This window comes from Protomyctophum parallelum (assembly GCF_964188405.1).
Source record: "Protomyctophum parallelum genome assembly, chromosome: 11".
Taxonomy (NCBI): domain Eukaryota; kingdom Metazoa; phylum Chordata; class Actinopteri; order Myctophiformes; family Myctophidae; genus Protomyctophum; species Protomyctophum parallelum.
Window position 1 is genome coordinate 25,731,802 of NC_139707.1, and position 27,343 is coordinate 25,759,144.

A 27,343-nucleotide genomic window follows, 5' to 3' on the forward strand; every position below is an offset into this window, starting at 1 on the left:
CTTGAGTGTACAGGGTTTGATGAGGGCCCAGGTAGGGCCAGGCCTTAATGTTCGGGCGTGTTGAGCTGGGTGCAGCTGCACTAATAACTTTGGGCCAGGCCCATCTAGAGTTTGAATGGAAAGGTATAAGTCAAAAGGGAGGCATCAAAGAGGAAGGATGGATGGGGAAGGATCACCATATGGAATGTCAGAACAGGTTCTGACATATATCCATATGGAGATCGAGGTCTGAAGTCAGATGTAGAGTTGCTGTCCAATATTGATGGCATCATGGATCTCCATTATATGCTTAACTGCGACAGCAGGCCGCATTTACAATGACATCAGGGATATCCATCCCTGATGATGTTACTTGATGTTGCGATGACCTGGGCACCATTTATGGGGGTTGATGACACGTGATGTCACGATGACCTGGACACCATATATGGTGGCTGATGATGTCACGTGATGTCACAATGACCTGGGTGCTTGCCTGGTGTGACACATGACAGGAAATGCAAGATTCCATATTAAATGCGACTTGCGGTCGCAATTAGCTCATGCGTTAACTGCAATGCAATATTACATTGCAGTGGGTTTGTAAGGCTACAAGTTGTTGATCACAATTTTAGCTTACACAAATAGTGAAGTTTACATGGGATCAGGCAAGCGGTAGACAGCAAACCGGAAGTCATATTAATGGACGGGAACAAGACGGTAAACGGAACAGGACAGCATGGCAGCCAGAACCGGCGACGGTAATGCCAGACGGCAACATGTTAAAATATTTAATCTTTTTTACCGTTCTGTCGTCCATCAGGTGGTGCCGTTTGCCGTCTACTGCTTGTCTGATTCCATGTGAATGCAGCATAAACCCGTAATTTAATAACAATCAAAGTATTTTTCAAATTACAATGCAATCTTTTCATCTGTAACTTGCATGGCTCACCTGCTGCTCGCAGAAAATGTATTAGTGCCCGAGCTAGGCCCCTTAGCAGTGGCATGCATGGCTAACACCTAGGAAAGCCTTAAAAGTGGACACTGTTTATTTCCCTCTGCTGAAGCGTGTTTGCACTGGGCACCGGGAGGCCTGTGATTTCAAACCAGCAGAGGAAATTATTGTAGCGCTCGTCTGAGAGAGAGAATGCTTCAAATACGGGGCCACCCGCAGTTCAGGGCCCTTCGGTGTGGGGCCCCCGGGACGCGTTGTAAAGACGACACCATATTTTCCCTCCACAAGCTCTGATCTGAGTTATTAGCTCTGAGGCTGGAAGCGCGGCGCTGTGAAGAAGAGCTGTAATGAGAAAAGCAGGTGAGGTCTTTAACTGGCGTTTCACACCTATTAAAGTGCCAACACACTGGGTTGCCATGGTGACGAGCGCTGGGTACTAGTCTTCTGGGCAGTCAGCATTTTGTTTTAGAGGGGGTTGGGGGATTATATTTTTAAATTCCTGATAATGATAACCCAACTTGTAAGGGGAGCATTTTGTGTATGTAGACTTGAGTGCTTGGTAGAAAGAAGTTGGCATGATTTATAGCATGCGTTAAGACAGTGATTCACAAATCACATTGTTCAGTTAATGCATACATAAATGGAACCTTTTTATTGACAGTGGTGGAAAAAGTACTTCAAATGTATACAAAATATTCTGAAAATAGCAGATCTACAAGTTCACAATGCGTAGCATCGGCAATTTTCACATGGCCGAAATGCATATAGGGCTGAAGTGTTTTGAAATAATAATCAAAGTAACTAGTAACTAAAGCTTTTAAATACATTTAGTGGAGTAGAAGTAAAAGTATTGGACATTTTAAATACTCAAGTAAGTTGAAATACCTCAAAGTTGTATACTTAAGTACATTACTTAAGTAAATATACTTAGTTACTTTCCACCACTGCTTATCCATTTGTACACTCTGAGTTACAGACCTGGTCCATTTGATTCCTAACTATCAATCATTTAGCTGGGGACCCCCTGGAACCCCCTAAAGGACACCCACAGTCCCTGGACCCCAAGTTGAGAGCCAGTGCTTTTAAGATTGTGTAGGTTAAGCGTACAATATGTGTACATGCATATATACTGTAGATTCTGAAGTACTGATTGAAAATATCTGCAACATTTCAGATTCCACCAGGACTCAAATGTCTAAAAGTCAGTATTTATTTTATGTCAACAGAACATTCACACCTTGAAGACAGATTTATAGTTGTTACATCCTGTCAGTCCCTGCGTCTTGTGTATAAAACTTTACACAGCCTCACCACAAAAAAGTGGCTGGCTATAAATAAGCAAGTAGGCAGTCGTTTAATCTGCTGTTAATTTTAAAGAATTATTTTCGCATCAAATATTACAGTAAAGAGAGATACAGATGGAGGCAATTTCTTTTATTCTTTCTTTTTTTCAGGCCAACCTCTGTTTTTTTTTTTTTTTTTTACAATTTACATTAACCACATTCCCGGAAAATAGAAGATTTACTACAAGACAGCTTGCACACAATGTTATATAATATGTCCCTGCTCCATCTCTCTCTCAGCTAAGGGGTCCTTGGCCTGAAAAACGTTGAAGACCCCTGCTATAGAATAGTGTGTTCAGTAACAGTGGTCGACTCATCACAACAGCTAGTAAACAGAAAATATATATACATTTTCAGGTTGGGATACCAATTTTGGTATAGAACGGCACAAAGATAATTCAATTGTATAGTGTTCCAATTTTGTCTGTGTATTGTTTTGTTTCATCACTTTGAATTGCACGTGTCGGTCATGTATCCTGTATGAGTTAATCCCAGCATGGGGGACCTTTAACTTTTTTTTTTTTTTTTTTTTTACAAAGACATCACACCCCCATTTATTCTGACGCCCTGTTGATGTGTATTGACTATCACAGCAGCTCCAGAAACATGTTGACCGTGGCTTGTTGGAGTTGTAGTATGTTGTTGTAAGTGTGGCTGAGAACGTTTGTCTTTTGTTCCACTGTCTGATCATCCCTGTGTGACATTCAGTGCCTCTGCTGAGTTCAATACAAACATAGACCTCTTTTTCTGGTTCAACAATAAACTGCTGTAAAACGCCGGGAAGAAGAAGCACCCTGAAGGTCCCACCTGACATTTTGGTAGTGGAGAAAACCTGTGCAGTACTAGCCTATATGGTTTCTATCTCTACTGTTTTACGTGAAAAAGAAAGCTTCTGGTGTTCCTGGAATTTGACGCCGCTGACTCCCAGAGAGCCATAATGGACATTGCAGGTGGCAAAGCTTGTCAATCAATGGGCCATATTAATATACGGTTTTGGAACAGATCAATATTTCTATGCTCAAACTTAAATTTACGGTCTGGATAAGGAATTTCACCGGGAGTGTTTAATGTGCGGAGGATCACGCCAACCTACAGGTTCAGTTGAACAGGCGCCCTGACCAACTTTGTAAGAATCACTAGTGCTCGGACAGAAATTGACAGAATAACTCTTCCTACTTCCGGGCCCCTTCCCTACTTCCTTCACAGGTGTTACAGATGCTACTAATGAAGTATCTGTTCCATTCTGGTCAAACGGAGTCAGGGTGCTGCTTTTGATATTGTTGATATTGTGCATGTTGTCTCACTGGGTGAGCTAGGGGCAGGGCTACACTGGAGACAGAATTGGCTACAGATGCTACTAATGAAGTCTCTGTTCCATTCTGGTCAAACGGAGTCAGGGTGCTGCTTTTGATATTGTGCATGTTGGCTCACTGGGTGAGCTAGGGGCAGGGCTACACTGGAGACAGAATTGGCTCTGCAATGGTACGCTACCACTATAATCAATGGTACCCGGCTGCAGTGCGCAGGTTGTGCGTAAGCTCCATGCGTGAATCTTTTTTGCTCTATTGTGCTCTATTTTAGGTTAGGTTACGCAGCCCTTCGCCTCGCCTTCAGGGAAAAAGTTTGAGAACAACTGTACACTAAATGGAACCTAAATTAGTAGGCTATCATTGGTAACACCTGTGAAGGAAGTATGGAAGGGGCCCGTAAGTAGGAAGAGTTATTGTGTGCATAGTTATTGTGTTCATTCCAGTGGGCTAAGCCGGACGAGTATCCCTCACAGCCTGAGGCACTGCGGAGGATTCGACATTTAGTCTCTGTGGAGGTGGACAGGAGCTTTCTCCCTGTGCCACCCCGACACCACATGTTCAAATTTATGGCAATCTTCCATTACCCATCTGATGAATTGACAGCTGTTTACATTATCAGAGATTTATAGCCCTTCTGCCTAGTTTATATTCCACTGCACAGGCCGGCAGTGTCGCTTGCCGACAAGATCAGATATTTTCATCAAAGCACACCATCGCAGACATTGTATAAATTGAGCCTTTGACAGGACTGTTTCAGCTCACTGGTTTCCAGACCCCCACACGGTTCTAACAGGATGTGATGCGCTAATTATATTTACAAGTCGAGGGCCCAAAACTCCAGAGTTTTCACCAGCGTGATAAACACACCTGCCAGCCCAGGGCAGAATAGCCCCCCAGACCCCTGAGCTTCACAGTGTTTGTCAGTTCAAGTCTGCCGGATGTTAAATCAATAAACGAACCCGATGCAAAAATAAACCGGACAAGGGTCCTGATGCAATCCACAGACTGGAAGAATCTCGCTCTGTGCTGCTTGGCCTCCGAATTTTCCCCTGGCTCAATCATATCTCATCTAAAAGGTATGTTACGGCTAGTTTAGAATAGATGGGTCAGGAGCCTACATTCGCGAATGGAAAGTGCATTGTGGAAATGAAGAGAGGCCATTTCAAAAATGTGATGTAGGTACCGCGTATAGTTTGAATGACAGTTACATAAATTATGTTATTTTCTATGAAAGGTCCAAAATAGTGCTATCGATACTGATCCTGCATGCTTTGACAAGTCCTAGACTACGGATTATTAATGTTTTGACCTATGTTTTGTTAAAACGTGTATAATCATTTAACTTACAAGCAAAATATTAGAAAGTAACTTCTTGATAGATTAAAAAAACTAAAACTCATGAACTGAACTTACTTTTATTTACTTAAACTTTTAAAAGCTGATCTACATACTCACGTGATGCGTTGCCAAATCAAGTCAGTCTGGCTGTAAGTTTTTACTATCAGCTTGTGTAAAAGACCTCCTTTTTTAAACTAACTAAATTTAAACTGAATTTTCCTTTTAAGGGAGCAAGCAGTGTTGGTGAAATGGACAATTGTTTTGATTTGGATTTGTTTGCGGTTGGGAGCGATTCAGGCTATTTATTTTCCATAAACACATGAAATAAACACTCTGCCAAGACTCAGGGAAACGCTCTGCAGTCCATACAAAGACAAAAGCATGTCAAAACCAAACTTGGATAAAGAAAAAAATCTTTATTGCTTAAGACTATGTGCTCTTAAAAAGCATGTTTCTCTCAGACTACATCCATGTGGTTTGAGACAATGTAGCCTACACTGTTTCTTTTACTTTGTTACAGCACAACTTCTATTCATATTCACACATATGTTGCTGTTGAAATGCAAAACCGATGGATGTGTTCACAAACGTGACACATGATAAATGTATTTAAATGACACATTTCTGTAAATGTATCCAATATCTCATATCAAATTACTTGGGGAAATCCCTTGAAAGAAAACTGTGTAGCCCTGCGTCCACTAGGGGGACCCAGGGGTTACTAAGTATGCAGGTGTCAGAAAGGTCACTTATTATCAGTGGAGCCTAGTTCATTTTATGTGTCAGTGAATCTTTTGTTTTTTTAAATGTTTTATGCAATACTTAGTCAAATGGTGGGATTGATGCAAAATGCTAAACTAAAATCACACATTTGCTTATGAAAATGGTCCATGTTAAACAACACATGATCTAAGTTAAGTTAAACAAATATCAATTACATGAACTTGTCCCTTATATAATTCTTAATCTCTGGTGTGCATTTACATTAAGGCGAATATAGCAGGTGCTCTGTGTGATGAGGGAAACAAGGCAACATTTGTCCTACCTATGAGGGCCGTAAATCAGTAGGATGTGGACACACACAATCACACACACACCCACACACACTAGAGGTCAAACACACAGCCATACAGTCACATGTCATCTGTATGAACTGTAACAGGAGAAATCCACCACCCTAGGGTTTGGATTCAATGTTATGTGCTATTGTCATCATCTATGAATGTGGACATAACAGCTAAACACACGCACACAGTTGAGCCTGATCATTATTATCCATAGATCTCTCAATGCAGTTCCCATACTGCACCAGGCTGGTTCTTAATTGTTTCCTACGGGCTCCATTAGTGGCACTAAAATTACACACGTGCAGAAAAGAAATAAAAAACATTCACTCCCCTGGCCTGTTTAACACATCTCTGAGAGACAGACACACACACACACACACACACACACACACACACACACGCACACGCACGCACGCACGCACGCACGCACACACACACACCTGGCGTGGCATCAATGAAACATAGACAGAAAGGTCTCGTTATACTACTGCAGCCTGCACCGTCACAAATCAAGTCAGCCGTAAGGTGCATAGTGTTAGTCCGATGTCCCAATAATCCGACATTACTAACCCATAACTGCACGCAGACACCACAGGTCTTAACCGGCCATGTATATTCGCACTAACGGGATGTCGGACTAGCGCCTGACCCCCCCCCCCCCCCCCCCCCCCCATCAGCCGTGAAATGCATAGTGTCACCTTCTTTGCATTGCTTCTGCTGTGCAAGCTCGCAATATGATGACATTGACAGTTATTTGCGGTGACAGGCGACCTATGTTAAGCGGCATGGCAGTGTTGGCTGGGCTGGCCTGAGTTAAAGAGTTAGTTATAGGTGGGAACAGCTTGCAGGGTCCTCAGAGAAGGATCTCTAGAGGGAAATGGCTAAACCAAATGCATCGGAATTGGCTGAAGGGAAAGGAACATTTGGCCTGGATGTGACAGATTTAAATTCAATGTCACCTATTTGGGCTCCGGGAGCCGCTGCACAGCTGGCTCAATGACACATGTAGTAAATATGCACGCACACACACTATCTCTCTCTCTCTCTCTCTCTCTCTCTCTCTCTCTCTCTCTCTCTCTCTCTCTCTCTCTCACACACACACACACACACACACACACCTACACACACAGTATTTTACTTATTTAAGATGTAATCCATCCTTTTTGTTCGTGTGAATAAAACATTGTTTTAAATCTGTTTGGTAGAGTACATGTACCAGTAAGACACCCTGAGGGCTGGAAGCATGAGGCGGCAGACTGCTGGCTGAGCACTGACGCTTTGGCATGGGGGGTCAGATCAACATGGAATGAATTCTGTACTGGCCATATATGGAGCGTGTCTTTTTGATGAGGTCAGATCAACATAATGTTAGAACAGGAAGGACAGCTCCATATATGATGATCTAAGAGTTTGAGGTCATATGTAGAGTTGCTGGCTGGCTCCATATATGCAGATCTAGGTGCTGATCCAGTCTTCTCCATGTATGGTTATCCAGGGTTAGATGAGTTCAGTGTCGTGATCTTCATATATGGATATGGCCATGCATATACAGTATGGTGGTCACGAGACGTGATGTTATGGAGATCTAAGGGTCTCCATGATATGGAGCCGTGATGTCATGAGGCGTGGCCATATATGGAGACGTGATGTCACAAGGCTTTACCATATATGGAGGTGTGGGTGACGGATGGACGGGAGACGGGTTTTCATAGTAAATGCGACATGTGGTCGCAATTTGTAGATCTGCTATTTTTTCTGAATGTTTGGCCTGTTTTATCCTTTATTGTTCACTTATTATCACATGCCCAGAATGGGATGCTAGGGTTCATGTGGTTAAGAGCCAGAAAGGAAGGTTGTGCTCCACCCCCGATTCCCCCCCTCCCCCAACACACACACACACACACACACACACACGTCCATACATTTAATTTTCTTTTCACTAAACTAGTTTCTTGACACCTTTATGCAGTTCCTGGCTGTGTGCCTACTCCCTGCCAAAACTCTCACCACCACCACTGTAGAACATGACCAGCGTACTGTAGGTCCACTCACTGTGATCAGAAAAACATACCGCCATCCTAGCATCTCGTTAGGAATTCCCTTAATGGACTTAAAAGCAATAATTCAGCAGTGCCCACCTACAGTATACACTAGGACTAGTGGAATATAGATGGTACGAAAAGCCATGGGAGGTAAAGCACGAACGCATTAACCACTGAAACGTATGTGTTCCTTTTCCAATGTCCTGATGTTGTGACCGGTGAATGTGAGGTTTAAAACCCCAGTATTCACATTCTGGGGGTAACATAAGCAAAATATAGCAGTCCAAGTGCAGAGCCAACTCTGGACCAGTTTACTAAATCGGGAGGGTTTATGTGGTACAGTAATTCAATATCACTCATACGTCTGTTATGGTCTTAATCCTGTACAAAACGGAACATTTTGGATTACATGCATGATTTTCTTTTGGCTATCGCTAACTATTTGCCAAACATATCAGATGTCTGTTACAATGAGTGGTACTTTAATAGAAATGTAATTCTTTGTCCAAGAAAGTCCAGGCTGTATTTTAAACTTTAGCTTGATCAGTGGCATTTCTGTCTATAATTTTGGTAAGCATACAACTCCCAATTCAAGAATGAGGATAGGACATACTGTATACCCTCAGGAAGCTGTAGTCTTTTCCAGTGGTGTAAAGTAAGTACATTTACTTGCTATAAAGTACTGTAGGCTACTTGAGTACAACTTTGAGGTATTTGTGCTTTACTTGAGTATTACCAATTTCCAATACTTTTACTTCTACTCCACTATACATCTCAGAGGCAAATATTGTAGTATTACTCTACTACAATTATTTGAAAACTTTAGCTACTAGTTACTTTGTAGAATTACATTTAGATTAGAAAACATACATTAGCCACGTCAGCCCTATATAAATCTAAGCCATTTGAAAATGGCAGATCTACAAGTTCATAACTATTTTTAAAAGATATTTACACATTTTGAACTTGGGAAATGGGACATTCTGCAATATGACTACTTTTACTTTTAATACTTTAAATACATTTTTAATACAGAACATCTACATTGCAATATTGATACTTTTACGTAATTGAGAATTACAATTGAGTACTTTTTCCACCACTGGTCTTTTCTAGCATGATTGATACATGTAGTACTGTTGTGTGTTGACCCTATTCTAGGTCGAATACAGTGAAAATATCAGATCTACAAGCTCACAATGCACCGTGTTGCAGTCAACTATAGCGTTTTAACGTGGTTATGCATTACATCATACTCGGTTGGGGCAAGCCTGAGATTGCTCACCTTGAGGCTTGAGAGGGACCTATTATCGCTATAATTTATAATGATATGATATAATTTATCACACACTTCAAGACAGCAAATCACCCCAGAGAGCAGCACTGAGCTTACCTTGTGTGAAGTAACGAGGATGGTGAGCGAGATGGACTATTTATTCATAAATAAACAGATTCTAGAAGTCAGTATAGCAAGGCAAAGGGTCAAGGGTCAAACCCCCTTTTGGTCTGTGTGTGTTGCATTTGTGGACAAACCACAACATCCTGTATGCAGAACACAGTAAGTGCCACATTCTTCTTTAAAACATAGAAACTAAAAGACAATCAATGTTTTATGTACAAGATGTATTACCAATGTTTTTGTTCTTGCTTACTGTAAATCGCTCTGGATTAAGAGCGTCTGCTAAATGCCTAAATTGTAATCGATGTATACAAACTTAGTGTTCAAGAAAATAACTTATTTTAAACATACATAATAAAATAAATAAAAATACATATAAATAGATAGAATATAAGATGCCAGTTGAATTAATTCATTTTAAATACAGACTCGTACAACAAAACTTATATGGCCATCTTTCTTTGGCCAAAGCACCTGACAGCACACACACACGCAGTATGATCCGTTTCTCACGCTGCACCGTCTCATTTACATGATCATGGTTCTTTTACCGCATCGCCTCGCGGCCGGCGGAGCGGCGCCTAATGAGTCCACGTCTCTCCACCAGATAAACACTTCAGTGTCATGCACAAGTACGCGTCCTCGCATGTCCTTTCAGTCTCAGTGCCAGGGGTGCCCCTCTCCCTCTCCGTCTACATGGGCAAAACAACGTCACCCTTGTCCTTCCTTTGCCGCGGGCCCAAAATACACAATGGCTCTCAATTACCAGTCAACAACAAATTACAATATTAATAGCAATGGAGGACGGGGAGATTGGAAGAGGCTGCATGGAGGAAGAGAGAGGTGAGACCTGGTGAGAAGTCTACAGATGTCGATTGGTCGTCGGCCGCCTGCTGCCACGCGGAGAAGTAGCAAGGGAAGGGGGGGTCACAAACTCAGACCCAAATCTGTGGGCGCCCCATGGGTCCACAGTTAATCCCACTTTATCCACGAGAGGCGGGCCGTCAGATCTGGAAAGGAACGGGAGGCGGGGGGGCATGGAGTGGGAGTGAACAAAGGCAAGATAAACACAGAAGTTTAGATACATTTTAATGAGTGTTTGACAAGTCACAGGTCTGCTCCGGAGAAAAGGGGCACACTTACTCCTGAATGACCCATACAAAAAAGCTCGAGAGCAGATTCTTTCCCACAGAATTAGTTAAGTAAAGTAGCACTGAGTGTGATAAGAATACTTTTAATAGGACTCCTCTGGGCACTATAATGCCAAAAGGAAAGACACCTGGGGATAAAAGCATATGGCAAATACAAAACGAGTTGTTTAAAATGGCATTAGCTTTACTTACAGCATTATGAACTGGGGGCTTCTCTCAACATTAGTACAACATTGAGGACCCCCTCGAAAATGAGATTATGCATATCAAGGGGCGTATCCTCTAAATAAATGTCAAATAAATAAACAAATACATAAATAGTATGTTGATCTTCATGTCCTACTATATATTATTACTTTGTGTCTCAGGTGGCTTCGTGTAGGCCTATAGGTGCTGGGTATCATTTTATTGTTGAACAGCAACAGTGATACTGAAGTTTTCCTACTGTATCAGGCTTATAAATGTCAGATGAGATAAAGCCAGAGAGGCCAGACTGAGATGGTTTGGACACGTACAGAGGAGGGATAGTGAGTATATCGGTAGAAGGATGTTGAGGTTGGGCCCTAGAGGTCAAAGAAAATATGTATGAATGTAGTGAAAGAGGACATGAAGTTAGCTGGTGTGAGAGAAGAGGATGCAGAGGACAGGGTGAGATGGAGGCAGATGATTCCTGAAGGGAAAAGCAGAAAGGAAAAATAAGATCAGGCTTATAAATGGTATAAAATAAGAACATACGTAAGTGATTAACGCAAACTTAATCAAAACATTGAAGATAGGCCTATTTACTATAGGCGCCGGAAAGGGGGTCATTTGGGTCTGAATGTTATTTATTTTCCTCGAGGGCGCTGGTGGTCTCTCTAGCACCGTTTGCATTTTGTTGCACAATCGTCGTCATGTATTGTCTACCGCTGCATGCTAGCCTCTCGCCTCAGGCTATAGCCTACCCTATACGTGCAGTAACTGCAGTTGCTCTCTAGTCTTGACTCTCGATCTTGAATATTGTCCCCCCACTTTGACGTCCCGACTGCGCCACTGCTATTTACGGTACTTTACAAATAAACCATATAGGCCTTAGTTTGATTATTTCTTCTAAACCAGTCAATTGGTTTAGTAGGCCTACCCTTTAGACCAATTGGACAACCCATTTGGTTAATTCATGCAATTGAAAATCATTCTTGGAAGAGAAAGAGATTTGGGCACTACAAAATAGCTATAGCCAGGCTACTAATAATTATGTAGTGGGCTAGCATAAACAAACGGAGAGATGTAGAAGAATGGGCAATTAAAGATGACCAGTTTTGGGGGGGAAACGCATGTTTCAGCAGAGAACTGTCAACAACGAACTCACCACTTGTGTTCCAAATGGCGTTGGTGTGATTCTTGTAACCGTTCTTCATGCACTCGTCCACGTAGGACTTTGGGTCACAGCCTGACACGAGGATCTCCCGGAGCAGGGCTATGTAGGCGATGGCCAGCCGGAGCGTGTCTATCTTGGACAGTCTCTTCTCGTAGGGGAATGTGGGCACGTGGCAGCGGAGCTCCTCGAACGCAGAGTTGATGCTCAGCATCCTCTTCCGCTCGCGGATGTTGGCAGCGTGCCGCTGCACCTTGTACACGGTTGGTGTGTAAAGTATAACTATAAGTACATTTACTTAAGTACAGTACATGAGTACAATTTTGAAGTGTTTGTACTTTACTTCAGTATTTCCAATTCCTAACACTTTTACTTCTGCTACACTACATCTCAGTGGCAAATATTGTACTGAATGAATATTGAATATTCATTCGTATTCGTATTCATAATCTTAATCATATTCATATTCATATTCATATTCATATTGATTATGAATATTGATACTTAAAATATCACTTACCTTCCTCTAGGAAGAGTAAAGCCCACCACACACCGGCTGCGACGCAGACGCCTCCATTATTTTCAATTAACCTATCGCACACCGGCTCCGTCCGTCGCGCCGCGTCGCCTGGTGCGCCGATAGAACCCAGTTCTATTTTCCAGGCGGCGCCGCGCTGCAACGCGTCGCGCCGCAGACGGTCGCAGACGGTGTGTGTCGGGCTTGAGTGATATTGTTTGGTTAAAACAAAGTTTTTTGTTAAAAGGTTAAATCACTATTCTCATAGTAATCGTTGCTATAGAGTGTTTGTTCAGTAACGGTCTCTGTCTCTCCAGCTCTAGAAAATAAATGTTCAGGTAGGTGACATTTCAGCCAATCAGGAGAGGGTAGCTATTTACGAGCTTATTTTTTTAGTGTTCCAGTTCCACTTTTGTTTGCTCATTTCTTTGTGTCATCACTTACAATTCCCTATTCTCTATCCTGATGGGATAAAAATAGGTATCCTAGTTACAGTTTCAGTTTTTGAAAATTAATTTTGTGTTTAATAAAAGTGTGAAGTGAGGGGCACTCTTATCATCATACATCATCTCATTCCGGCCAATCACAATTTGCGTCCTCACTTTTCCATCCTCACCTTTGTCTTCAATGTTTGTATTTTGTGTAGGAGCCCCTCAAAAAACTGGAGAGACATGAAGACTCCTGTTTTTTAACACTTATTTTAACCAAAGAAAATCACCTAGTAAGTAGCCTACAAAAAGTGAGTACTTTATCCACCACTGACCTTGTACGGGTGGTGGAGGACATGGGAGTGGGACATGGACACCAGGCGCCGGGCCCTGCGCACACTGTTGATCCCCAGCAGGGGCGAGTCGTCCGCCGACAAATAGCTGCTGCTGCTGTTGTCCCCTTCTTCTTCTTCGACGCACGCGCTCAGCCCCGGAGACTGCGAGTCGAGGTCGGTGAGGGTCAGCTGTGCATGGTCGTCGGGGAACTCGGACTGACACCCGAACACGGAGGACCCCCACGGGGACAGCTGGCCCGTGGCTGTGACGGCGGCGGTGCTGCAGTCCAGCAGGAGAGTGTCCAGCTGCGCTTGGAACTGGAAGTTTGGATCCATTTGGCCCCAGAACGCGAAATCCGTGCCGGTGCCATCTTGGTCGAAATCAAAGAATATGTCCTCCATGATATTTTAAAGGATGAAAAGGAATAATTTGAGCTCTCTCTCCTCCTGCGGTTCTTCGCTCAATTATTGTTGTGCTGGTCTGGTGTGCACAAGCTGTCTTCTTGCCAACAAGAAAACTAGAGCGCTCTGCATGGGTGACATTTTAGGACAGTGTGGTTTTATTGGCAGGCCTCTCCATATACGCACCTTAATCTCTGACAGACAGACGCAAGAGGATACATCTCGTGGATTAAATACTTAACAGGACCTCCATGTTTCGCAGCGGGGGTGCATGTGCCAATTGTAAAGGCTGAAAGGGAGCTCATTTAGTGCTCCTTGACCCGCCAATAAGATCGTTCCGTGCTTTGAAAAAACAATTACAAAGGAATCAGTTGATCTCCAACTCGCCCAAAAAGAAGAAAAAAAGGGCTTGGGCACGTGTCCAATTATAAATTCCCCCCCAAGTAGTCCGCTAATATTTACAAAAACCCACTCTGTCATATAATGCCTAGCATTATGGTGCAGACCAAGCCTGATTGGCTTCTGAAAGGAGGTTTGCTTTATTATCAGTTGGAACTCAGCTGACTGCAAACAATACTGTCAGAAACATATGAGAACACTTCAGTGTTGGAAAGTAACGAGTAAAGTAGATTTACTTAAGTAGCCTACTGTACTTAAATACAATTTTAAAGTATTTGTACTTTAACTTGTGAGTATTTCCAATACTTTTACTTCTACTCCACTACAGCTCCGAGGCAAATATTGTACTTTTACTAAATTTATTTGGAAACTTTAGTTACTAGTTTGTAGATTTTGAATATTATTACAAAACATACATTTTTCACATACCCTTTTGGCTGACCTCTGTGTTTTGTGCTGCAAGCTGTACTATATATTGTTTTGCTAGTGCTTATGTTTTATATTAACTATAACCTATATTAACCGAAAGTCCAGACATGTCGCCTGAAAGTTGGGAGGTATCCGGAGAACTCGCCAGTTTACCATCTCACCGCAGCGAAAAGTGCACTCGCCGCAAATTTAAAAAAACTAAAGACATGTCGCTGGAACTGTGGACAGCTCACCGAGACGGCTCGCCAGGATCTGCGGATAGCTCTCCGGACGAGTAAATTACTATAAGACATTGTAAAATAAGCTGTGATTGCGTCTTTCTATAGCCTAGAATGTTGTTCAGAAGACTTGTTTGTAGGCTTATTAACTGTTTTCGAGGGGAGAATAAAGTGACTGTTTAAGTAAGTCTTTTGTGCCGCACTGTAATAACAAAACAATGTATTTTCCTTCTGAAAGGATGGAGACAAGTAATACATTAGCTGTCACTGCATGTGTCACTAATCAAAACATTTACTAAATAGCTGATCTACAAGCTCTATTTTCAAATATCCTAAGTATAACACCCATTCTTGAGATAAGGGACAAAACTTTTTTCAAACTAGATTTTCTTTTTTTTTTAAGATACATTCAAATCAAATGGATGTATTTGTAGACACAGGTCTCAACTACCAATCTTGAGAAGGAACAGGTTTTTCGCACAACATTCTTCCTTTTAATTTAATTTGATAATTTCAACAATAATATAAAGTCCTCAGTTATCTTATAATGGCTTTCAGTAATCAAGTTAAGTAATACAATTCTTTTAATATTGTTTTGTTCCATTATCACACTATTTCTCAAATCCGTCATTTCAACCTTTATTTTCAATATTATAACATGAAAACCATTACGTATCATTTCAGTTGGTGTTTCAATACATAAGCACAAAAGATTTAACATAAAATTTTCTATTTCTTTGGAAATTAACAAAAACATCACGGGACGAACGTCTGACGGAGTTGACGAACATCTGACGGAGTTGACAAGTTTAACTGATTTAGGTTCTAGACCACCTAGGATCTTGATTCTGGTGACTAATCATACATTTTCAAGGATGTGGGATACATTGGTACTATTTAGATTTGTCCTGTGACCATGGTAGACATTTTTCAAAATGGCCGCCAACTTTCTGTTATTTCCCAATAACTCAAGTTCTACACCACCTAGGATCTTGATTCTGGTGACTAATCCTACATTTTTTATTTTTTTTTTAAGATATTTTTTTGCGGCTTACGCCTTTATTGATTTTTTAAGGGATAGAAAGTAGGCTGACAGGAAACGGGAGAGAGATGGGGGGATGACATGCGGTAAAGGCCGTGTCGGGTCCGGGAGTCGAACCCGCGGCACACCGCGACTGGATCACCAGTCCGGTGCCCAGACCGTTACGCTACGGCCTGGGCCTAATCCTACATTTTCAAGGAGGAGGAATACAGTTGTACTATTTAGATTTATCCTGTGACAATGGCAGCCATTTAAAAAAATGGTGGACCTGCTATTATTTTACCAATTTAGTCAGGGAATATTATCAGAATAATGTCAAATCTGTGAATGCATTTCTTACCAAGAATTCTTTCACCAATGTGTTTGTAAAGGTGTCTACTAACATATCCCACATTGGTTTCTATTGAACCACCCTAGGGGCATTTTTGACAGCTGCTGAAAGTTTGGTACCATACCAAGTGGCTATGGCCAAACTAGGGAGTCTATGGCCAAACTAGGGGTCAAACCCCTTTGGGCTAAATTCGGCCATATATCCACTTGCCCAAATGTGCTGACCTCATTTTGTGATGACGGCTATGGCCGTTTTCAGCCCAAGGAGTGTTCTTCGTGCATAGCTAATGCTTGGAATGCATTCAGAATCATGAAAACTCCCTAGTTTGCCTTATATAGGTTGTTGATGGTACCCCAACTTTCAGCAGCTGTCAAAAGTTCCCCTAGGGTGGTTGAATATAAAGCAATGTGGGATATGTTAGTAGACACCCTTCCAAACACATTGGTGAAGAAAATTCTTGATAAGGAATTTATTACCAGATTGTATTAATATCCCCTGACTAACTCATCTTCTAGACCAGCTAGACCCGACTTCACCAACAGAGACCCGATTGACACCTAAACAACAAGTTTGGACAGCCCCACCAATTAGTGTTACGGAAATTAGCAAGTGTCTACCCTAGGCCCAGAGGGAGACACAGAACTTAGATGCGGCTCACATGTTGCACGACTCCTCAACAAGCTGCCACCAGAGATGAGAGCTGAATTCTTCCGCACAATGCTCTGCGGCCCAGGAGCAACCAACACCATGTTGGAGTTCTCTGAGTGGTTGAAGCACGAGTCCTAGCCATATAACCTGTGCAAACGCAAACACCTTGAAGACCTGCTTGAGGTGAACAGTGAGCAGTGAACAGTGAGCGAAAGACTGAAGACAGAAGATCTGCCTTCAGGACTATCAGGCAGGATGTGCAGATACTGAAGGCATCAGTGTCGTTCTGTGTCCCCAGCATGTCAACCAAAGCAATGTTACCAAATCAAAGGAGCCTTCACCTCAAGTCACCTGGGGCTGGTTGAGCAATCGTATCCTGTATCTAGCCTCACAACTAAATACAGACACTTGGCCAGACTGCCGTTTGAAAGGGTCAAACCCTTCATCCTGATTGGGGAAGACCACCCCACCTAATCACACCAACCGAACAAGTGAGGTTGGGGCCTCCAGGTGGGCCAGCAGCCATCTGCACAAGACTGGGCTGGACCCTGCAGGAAAGCAATCTCCAGCCAAGACAATGTAAGTTGACTATAGGGTTGCCACCCGTCCCTTAAAATACAGAATCGTCCCTTATTTGAGAATTAAATGATGCGTCCCTTATTGAACCAATAAGGAACGCAGTTTGTTCCTTATTTTCCTAAATAGCCCCTACACGTCAACACTGAATTTAACAATAATGAACAAAACAAAACACAGGAAATATTAAAGTCTAGCGGGAGGCACACACTACCTAAAGTAGCCTAAACCAGTGGTTCCCAAAGTGAGGTCCGGGGACCCCCAGGGGTCCTTGAGGGAGTTCCAGGGGGTCCCCAGCTAAATTATAGTTTGGAACCAAATGGACCCTTATGGGTCTGTAACTCTGAGAGTGTACAAATGGAACCAAATGGACCATCAGAGTTAAATTAACATTGATTTTACAATATGAATTGGGGGTCCCAGAGATAGAAATGCCATTAAATGGGGGTCTGTATACTAATGCATGTCAAACTGGTACTTGAAATTAAATGGGTTGAGAATCACTGTGTAAAAATCTTCTCTTATGGGGGTCGCTGGCATACATTTTATAATGGGCTGCTGATGTTGTTATGCTCATTTGGAAAACAAAATTCTACTTCAAAAGTTGTGGATAGCATACCATAAACAATAAGTTGAAGGGAAACTTCAACTTATTGCTTCAACTTATTGCTTCAATTATTGCTTCAACGTATTGCTTCAACGTATTGCTTCAACTTATTGCTTCAACGTATTGCTTCAACTTATTGCTTCAACGTATTTCTTCAACGTATTGCTTCAATTTATTGCTTCAACGTATTGCTTCAACGTATTGCTTCAACTTATTGCTTCAACTTACTGCCGGCCTTGCCGCACACGCCTGCGCCGCAAGGCCGCGGCAGGCGTAAAGAGTGTCCCTTATTTCAAGATCTCAAAGGTGGCAACCCTAGTTGACTATAACAGAGCCCCAGAACACAGAGCTCATGAGAAGGATGGAGAAACACTGGCAGGAGGCCACCAAGATACAACGCCACACTTCAGTGGCCAGTGAAGTCAAACTGTGCGTCTGTACCTGAAAGGGACAAGTCAAAGGCCAGAAAGCCCACCTCCTTTTAATGTCCTGTCAGTAGCAACTCAACCTGCACCTGAAATAAGCCCTGACCCCTCCCAGAGTAAGTTCATCCTTGAAAATGTAATGATTAGTCACCAGAATCAAGATCCTTGGTTGTCTAAAACTTTAATTATTGGTAAAATAACAGCAGGTTGGTGGTCATTTTGAAAAACAATGGCTGCCATGGTCACAGGACAAATCTAAATAGTACCACTGTATTCCTCATCTTTTAAAATGTATTATTAGTCGCCAGAATCAAGATCCTAGGTGGTCTAAAACTTGAGTTATTGTAAAATAACAGCAGGTGGTGGCCATTTTGAAAAACAATGGCTGCCATGGTCACAGGACAAATCTAAATAGTACCAATGTATCCCACATCCTTGAAAATGTATGATTAGTCACCATAATCAAGATCCTAGATGGTGTAGAACTTGAGTTATTGTAAAATAACAGCAGGTGGTGGCCATTTTTAAAAATGGCTGCCATGGTCACAGGGAAAATCTAAATTGTACCACTGTATCCCTCATCCTTGAAAATGTAGTCTTAGTCACCAGAATCAAGATCCTAGGTGGTGTAGAACTTGTTATTGTAAAATAACATCAGGTGGCGGCAATTTTGGAAAATGGCTGCCATGGTCACCACGAGACAAATCTGTGATGGCCCTATAGCCAAAAATGTTCCTTAAGGCATGCTCTAACTGTGTGCCAAATTAGAATACGTCCCATTATTCAAAAACTATAATTCTATTGTTTTAGGAACACTTTTGTCAACTCCGTCAGATACATGTCAACTCCGTCAGACACAAAACCTGACGGAGTTGACGTCTGACGGAGTTGACAAAATGTCATTTGTTTTCATCTTAACCCTCTGTAGTACAATGTAGCCATTTTGTTTTTGCTTCATTTGTTAGCTAAACCTAACCCTAAACTGAAATAATAAACATTATTTTGGAATTCTTAACAAAGATCATAATAATGTCCTGACGGAGTTGACATGTAAAAGCTGTGACCTCATTGATATCAACATTGTTTGTTTAAAATATCAAACAATTGAATGCTTGTCAGACCAGGTGCTCCACAACAAATTTAAACAGGACTTGGAAAAGGAGTCTTCAGGCTAAATCTGTCGACAATATTTTCTGATTAATTTAAGACTTTTAAAAAACCTGACGGAGTTGACGGGAGACGTGGGACACACATTTGATATGAGATATCTAATGGAAAATATAAATGAAAATTAACTGTGTATATTGTTTGCTATGTTGTTGACAATCTACTTTAATTTAGTATGTATATTATTTATGTGATTGTGACAGTATTGGACACTTTTCTAGCAGTTTGAAATTGTGACCACTTGCTGGGGACAGGCTAAATACAGGCGTTTTTGGGTACAGTGCCTGCTTTTAACTAATTCAGATGGCATATGAAAACAATTATAATTAAATTAATGGCATAATAATACACAACTGTATTACATTTAACTTTGCAAGTGCTTTTATTTTTATGAATTAATTTATTTTTCACATAAATAAGGCTCTTATGTGTGGGACATGTTTTTTCCACTTTTGTCCCTCATCTCAAGAATGAGTGATAAAACAGGTTAAAATATGGAATATGTACACAAAACAAACAACTCTATTCATGGCACACTGTGTGAATCTGTCATTCAACCACAGTCACTGAGACATTGATGGGCCAATTAAGTCTGTATACAATAAAGTGTGTGGACTTGCATTGCGTTCCAAAATATATCACATAGGCTATGTTATTACTGAAAATCCATCCATCCATCAACACACAAATGCACTACAACTACTGTACATACAGAGCTGTGTTATATTAACACTGGGAGTAAAACTAGAAATTTAAAAACTATCAATTAAAGGTGTAAGATTTGTTGAAGTACAAATAAATTGTACTCTACATACAACTATCATTAGCACTCTGAGCTCTCCCACCTCGGGGCGAGATGTCCAGCAACATATCCGGACTTTCAGGGACCTTCGTGGCGACATGGCCGGTGAGATCTCCGCACTTTTCGTGGAGAGTCGGAAAACTGGCGAGTTCTCTGGTATTCGGTCGGGGCAGCTCTCCCCGAGTCGGGAGAGCTCGCCCAGAGACGGAGGCAGAGAGAGAGAGAGAGAGAGAGAGAGTGGGAGTGAACAAGTTTCGTCATAGATAGTTGTAGTGTAGGCCTACCATTTCTAGTTTTACTACAACTGTTAATGTTTACATTACATTTGAAAACTTGAAATGACATTCTGCACAATAAGTAGGCTACTTTCTACTTTTGGTACTTCTATTGCAGTATTGCTACTTTTTCTTAAGTAAAACATTTGAGTACTTTTTCCACCAGTGAGAACACTGTCTATTCAAACAAACCACGATCTGAGGCTGCTGCATGTTGGGGGCTTCACAGCGAGAGCGAGATAGACCACTATTATAGGCTATAGCGTCGGTTTAACATTTATCACATTATATAGAGGTTTATTCTCCTCGACTTCAATGTATTTTACGCACTGACATCAGCTGTGTAGGCCCAAACCGAATACAACATGCCAAATGCAATATTCCAACACTATCACCACGGCTCGTTCCGCATAATTTTAGTCTCCCAGCCACATTAAAAGCGAGCTTAATTTGCAAATGATATGACTTTGGGTATGACAAAACCGTAAAGAAGAGGCATGCACTCTAATTATGCCAGAGTTAATGAAATGCGTGACTTCTTGCTTCGAGGTTGCCTCGGGGGCATTTTACCGATGAACGTTAATGCAGAAAGTATGTGTATGCCTATGTTTCCTCCTAGCATATGGTTTTGATAGAACAAAGTCCTTCAGGACGCAAATTGAAAGGGGAATGTGTGTGTTTTGTGTTGTTGCAGACAGTAAACAGTGTGTGCTACAGGCGGATGTTTCTTCAATGGCGGTAGGAGGCTGTAGTATGTAGCTCATACTGTAAGTAGGCCTACTTTAGGCTATACTTTTTTGCTGAAAGTATGCTCCAAAATGCCTGGCATCACACCACGCTGTGGGCTTGTAGATTGGTGCATGGCACCGTTTTACGACGACGCATAAATTAGGCTTAAGAGTGATTAACTTGGCTTTGTCCCGAGTCCCGACTGGCTTGACAATACAGTGCACATAAAGGCAGGTGAAAGCGTGTGCTGGGGTCGTGTGCCTTACCAATGGCCAGTGGTGTAAAGTAACTAAGTACATTTGCTTAAGTACCGTACAATTTTGAGGTATTTGTTTACTTGAGTATTTCCAATTTCCAGTAGTCTGCACTTTTACTCCACTATTTGAAAACTTTAATTACTATTTACTTTGTACATTGTACATACTTTGAACACATATATTAACCACTTTTTCAGCCATATTTCAGCCATTTGAAAATAACCAATCTACATGTTCCAGTAGATCTGAGCTTGTAGATCTGCCGTTTTCAAAAGTTTTGAAAAACATTTGAAATCTTGTGAAATGGGACAGTGAATTTTGTACTTTTACTCTATAGGCTACATTTTGAATTCCAGACTTAATTGAGTATATGTTTTTGTTATAGAAATCTGAGTACTTTTTCCACCACTGACAATGACCACAGAGATCCAACTGTAATACTTTAGCCTAATTTGACTTCATGACACATTATTTTGTGAATATTAGACATATTACTTGTAGTACGCACGTTACAAGATTGTACAAGGCCACCTTACAATTGTATACTTTAACTTCATGTTAATTGTTTCAGGGTGCAGTGGGATAAGGGGTTATTTCCGAGGTTTAACAAGGCGTTGAAACGATTTATTAATCATAAAATATTACAGATGCTATTGGAATTGAAAAGTGCAAATCCAAAACATACAACTAAGTATGTAGGCCATTAGGCCCATATCAAAGTATCAAAGTTTTATGGTATTCCATCACTAATTTAGTCGTGTTTTTTTTAAAGGCCAAAAATAGCACTCTGCATTTTCCTCTCATGAAATCCTGATTTCCTTATACTGGAGGCCTTTTGTATCTTTCGTTTGTTTCAGGAAACACATCAAAGTTGCTTTTATTTTCCATGGATCAGGCTCCAATGGTTATGCGTAATTAATGGACCTACATTTCTGTAACCCCCTCCCCTCTAGAGTTCAATTAGCCTGTGAGTCCGACAACACGAGAGGAATTTGGAGGGACAACATCTTTGAGTAATGAGTGCATTTCTATCGGGATCAACATCTCGTTTTTTTACGCAGCAGCCGACTTGGGCCAATTGTGCTTTATAAAAATGTTCGGGGGAGTTTCGCGTCAATTACGCACGGCGGGGAACTGCGTTATTATGATGGGGATGGGTGATCATGGGTGTTCAAAGATATGACTGGATGTTTACCGTAGAGTGTGTTCCTATAGCCTAGGCAGTGGTGGAAAAATGTAGGCTACCCATTTGTTTTACTTAAAAACATAAAAGTATAAATAATGCAATGTAGAACTACTCCATTACAAGTAAAAGTCTGTACAAGTACAAACGTATTGGCATAAAAAAATGACTTAAAGGGGCATCTCACTCAAAGCTGGACATAACAAAAACAAAAGGTGATTAGGTGATTCATAATATAGGCTATGTTACCAAATGCGTCACCATAGCCTACAGTGTAGCTTATCAGTCAGAGTGTATATGGAACCAAATGGACCCAGATCGATTTGGTTCCGTGTTGAATCAGTGAGGAAAGAAGGGAGGATTGTCAAGACCTGCTGTGGCAGTTCACGCACAGCTGACGGTCTCGGGTTGCTTTGGACGTGGCTGAAGGACGCGGCTGTCAAACTCAGACTCGCTGCTCCATTGTTTATCCGACAGCACAGACAAAAAGAGGCCCTTTTCATTCCAGTGCAAACAAAAACAAATGTATAATCACAAGACAGTCAGGGCAGCACAGATAATAATCTGGTCCCAAATCTGCGTTGAGTTGAACTGCTCTAAAATTGTTCTATTACATGGCGTATCAATGTAGTCTGTCATGACTCAATATTTCACTCAACTAAGAAAAAAATTAAAAATGCTGCAGACAATGACATTTTGTGGGTTTTGTGCCATAGAGAGAAATCCTAAACGCCTCCTCTGGCCTATAGCAACCCTGATTCAATACACAGGAGACTACACACACAGCATGGAAAAAGTCAAGTGCATTTTGGAACCTGCACACGCAGGACACATGCTTGCAATTAAGACTGCGGTTTTGAAGTCGTCTCCATTTGGGATTTTCTTTGAAGAAAACAAGGAAGTTAATGAAAATGGCAAATCAAACGCATATCAAAATTGATCCACACCTGCTCTTTCATGTTTTTTATTTTTACAATATTATGATTTTTAATCAGTGACATGTTTTGCGGGTGTATAATTGTTGCGTTTGTGTCATTTTCTACAATTTATTGAGCTGTCATTTATAAACTATGGAGTTTTAAGTATTGGTGCCAAAAGCTCATTGCAGAAACATCATTTGCCATGCGCATGACCAAATTAAAAAGTACTTATACCATCTATTTTCTCTCTCTCTCTCTCTCTGTCCCTAAAATAAGACCGAAGACCCACCCGAAAGAGAAAGTACAGTGAAAGAAAGGACAATGCGTTATATAGCTATCCTTTGTGAACCTAAAAAGGGAAGGTTGACATTCAATCTTTCTGTTCATTCAGTGATGCATGTAGATCTTGTTTGTTTGAGAGGCTGGTCGATAAACATCTGTCTCGAATGCCTTTGGGATCTGCTTGGCTGTTAGGAGAATGGCATAGCAGCCAAGTGTAATCTTAAAACTCGGTCACAAACGGCTCTTTCATCTGCACTGAGAGACTGGGCCATTAGACTGTCACGGCACAGTGAAGTGATATAGCCACAGTAGAAGTTACCCGTGTCCACAGATTACGGCACATATTATCATAGAACTTTACCTTTAAAGGTAAAGGACAATCAACGTAATTCAATGTATGTGCAGAAAAGAACAAACGGGAAGAACAATATTAAAGGAAATGTGACTGAAGGGTTTGAAACAACTCACTGCATACATCACAGCTGAGTGAACCCGCCTGGGGAGCCAGAGTCCCTGGTTGCCCCAGGTACGATTCCAGGCCAGGCCAGCAATGTGTCGATGACTCGATGTGTGTCCCTGACTTAACCCCAAATTGCTCCCCGAGCACTGGAATGGCTGCTCACTGTGCCTATACTGTAGTTGTTATGATACGATGAGGACGAATTCCACTGTGTGTGTGTGTGTGTGTGTGTGTGTGTGTGTGTGTGTGTGTGTGTGTGTGTGTGTGTGTGTGTGTGTGTGTGTGTGTGTGTGTGTGTGTGTGTGTGTGTGTGTGTGTGTGTGTGTGTGTGTGTGTGTGTGTGTGTGTGTGTGTGTGTGTGTGTGTATTCTGCACTAAAGCCACCAAAGCGAGTCCCTGCTGCACATATACCTCGCAGGATAGTGATGTGATTCTGAAAGGTAGAAGGAAGCAGCTCTCTGGCTCCATGCCTGATCCCCTCTGCAGAATATGGACCCAGTTCTGGTCTGGAAAAGGCATCAGGGTCGTAAAACGGGCCTTAAGCAAACACCCCTTTGGGGGGGACACCCCTCTCCCCGGACTCGCAAGAACCTTAAGCTGGCTCTTGGCTCCCAGCTTGGTAAAAACACAACAGCCTCACTGCATTGGGCGTGTTTCCACTGTATGACAACAGGTGTTATTTAGATAACTCACACTCTCTCTCTCTCTCTCTCTCTCTCTCCCTCTCTCTCTCTCTCTCTCTCTCTCTGTCACACAGTGCATGCAGATTAACTTGCTCTCTTTTCTTCTATCATATACCTATCAATCCTAATTTCTCTGCAGTGCGCCCGTCTTTTATAGGGCGCTCATGGTGTGAGGGTCTTCTGTGTAAGCCATGGATATGCTGGAGAGGTGGGACACTTGCTGCTGAGACCATATGTGAATATAGAACCTCCATCACTTTTACCATAAATCTGCATCCAAGTACAGTTATACAATTTCCAGGAATCCCCCAAAAAGCCTGCTTATATATTTGAGGGGTGCTAGCCCCCTTTGTGTATACCACTCGTGATGATTTGATTGGCTGAGCATGGAATGTGATGTATGATCACAAGAACACCCCTCACTTCAGTCAGTGTGATTTTCTTTGATACCTGTGCATTTTTGAGGGGCGATAGCCCCTCCTATGGACAGCTTTTAGTGTGTGTGCACAGTGCACACAAACTTTCTCCTACACAAACTTGAAATGCCATTGACCATGAATGGACAATTTTGATTGTAAACACAAACCTGCGTAACACAAACCTTGGAAGACAAAAGTGAGGACACAAATTGTGATTGGCCGGAATGATGTATGATGATGTTTGATGCTAAGAGTGCCCCTCACTTCACAGGGGTTTGATTTTTGAGGGGTGCCAGCCCCTCCTATACACAGGTTTAATGTTTGTCTTTAGTTCAATGTTTGTTTTGCAAACGCCTTTGACAATGAAGGGAAAATGTATGTCATAATGTGCCTCATTACATCATATTGTCTCTTTAATGTTAATGGCGATTAATGTTTGTGTTGGCAGTGTTTGTTTTACATCACCATTACATAACCTAATACATCACCTATATTAGCACCCCTCGCTTCACACGGGTGTGATTTCTTAATGATACATTGGCTTTTTCAATGGCCACAAGGATGATCAAATCCCATTCTCATCGCACAAAAAACCCCATGTGTAATTCCTCTTTTTAATTCCGTCAATGCCAAGATCGCCGCTGTGAGGTAATTCTCTGACACAGTGATACAGGAAAGAAGTCACAAGCCAGAGTATAGCATCATCTATGGTCACTCTTGCTGAGAGCAGAAGCAGATATGACACCTCTTAAAGTCAGCTGAATCCAAATAAGTGATATATGGCACTGGCAGGGTATGCGTTGAGGGCCGGCAAAGGTGCACCTGCTGCGATACACAGGAGATGGATTTAACAGTCTAAGGTCAGGTGGACACATAATCACTAATGGTCATTTTGTTGGATGACAGTTGTTTTTGTCTGTTTCTTTGTATCTTCTCTGGTCTTCCAGGGGGTGGAGGGTTGTATGCATTTCCCATTTTCATTTCATTTCATCGCCGAAAGTGAAAGAAACTTTCACCCTCTCTCGAGTCTTTGAGGAGAGGAGTTGTATGGACTGATGAGAATATGGTCTCTGCTATTCCAGAAGAGTTGAAAGGAAACGTTGCTTCTTGTTAGGCCAATGCTTTGTGCTCACATGTCGAGTGGCCGATGAGAGAACCTAACCACTGTTTGAATTGATGTCTACTTCCACTTCCAGCGAAGACTATAGGCAGACTGAATGACCTTTGAATGCCTGGAGACCAGATTGACAGTCGAGAGAATGTGAACAGGGAGCATCTCTAACCTAAACTTCGATGGTTAGCAGCCAGGTTATCTAATAAACCAATTATCTTTTTATTTCTGTTAAAAAAGACCACCCTCCCTCTGGTGACAGATGCTATTGCAGATCTGTTTTCCATTACTAGACGGGAAAGTGGTAAGTAGCACCCCTACCGAGTGTGCTCACTTCAAATTTGCCCCAAAAGGTCCCCGTTATTTTTCCTCCTTATATCTAAGACTTTAGACTTGAGGGTACGTTTGATTATAAATGCATGGCTGTTTTTGTGCAATTCGTTGGATTAAAATAAGTTTTGGTCGTTACACCTACATGTTTCAAAGCTGAAGTAAAGAAGGGAAAACAAGTTCTGCATGTCTTGAGTGGCTTATGACAAAAACATTTCTTCTAAGGGGGAATTCCTGGCTGTGCCAATGATATATAAACTAGAAAGAGGGAGTGGGCACTTAAACTGAGGAAGGTCAGGCTGTTAAATATATAGAGAGGTGTTTTTCTTTTCTTTCTTTTTTTTTCAAACAAATCCCAGCTGAAAGAATGATGGTTCCATGGCTGTTGGCACACTAAAGCCAAACGTGCATACCAGAAAGGAATCACAGC

General features: G+C 41.8%; 1 protein-coding gene across 1 annotated transcript; it reads right to left on the minus strand.

Annotated features, from left to right (window-relative positions):
- Window positions 1-10,405: 10,405 nt before the first annotated feature.
- LOC310867436 (uncharacterized protein) lies at window positions 10,406-13,620 on the minus strand (the record flags this gene model as incomplete). The annotated part of the gene is made up of 3 exons (XM_083777527.1): window positions 10,406-10,443; window positions 11,933-12,191; window positions 13,219-13,620. The coding sequence occupies 3 exons, from the start codon at window positions 13,618-13,620 to the stop codon at window positions 10,406-10,408; spliced, it is 699 nt and encodes a 232-aa protein (XP_083633653.1).
- Window positions 13,621-27,343: the final 13,723 nt, after the last annotated feature.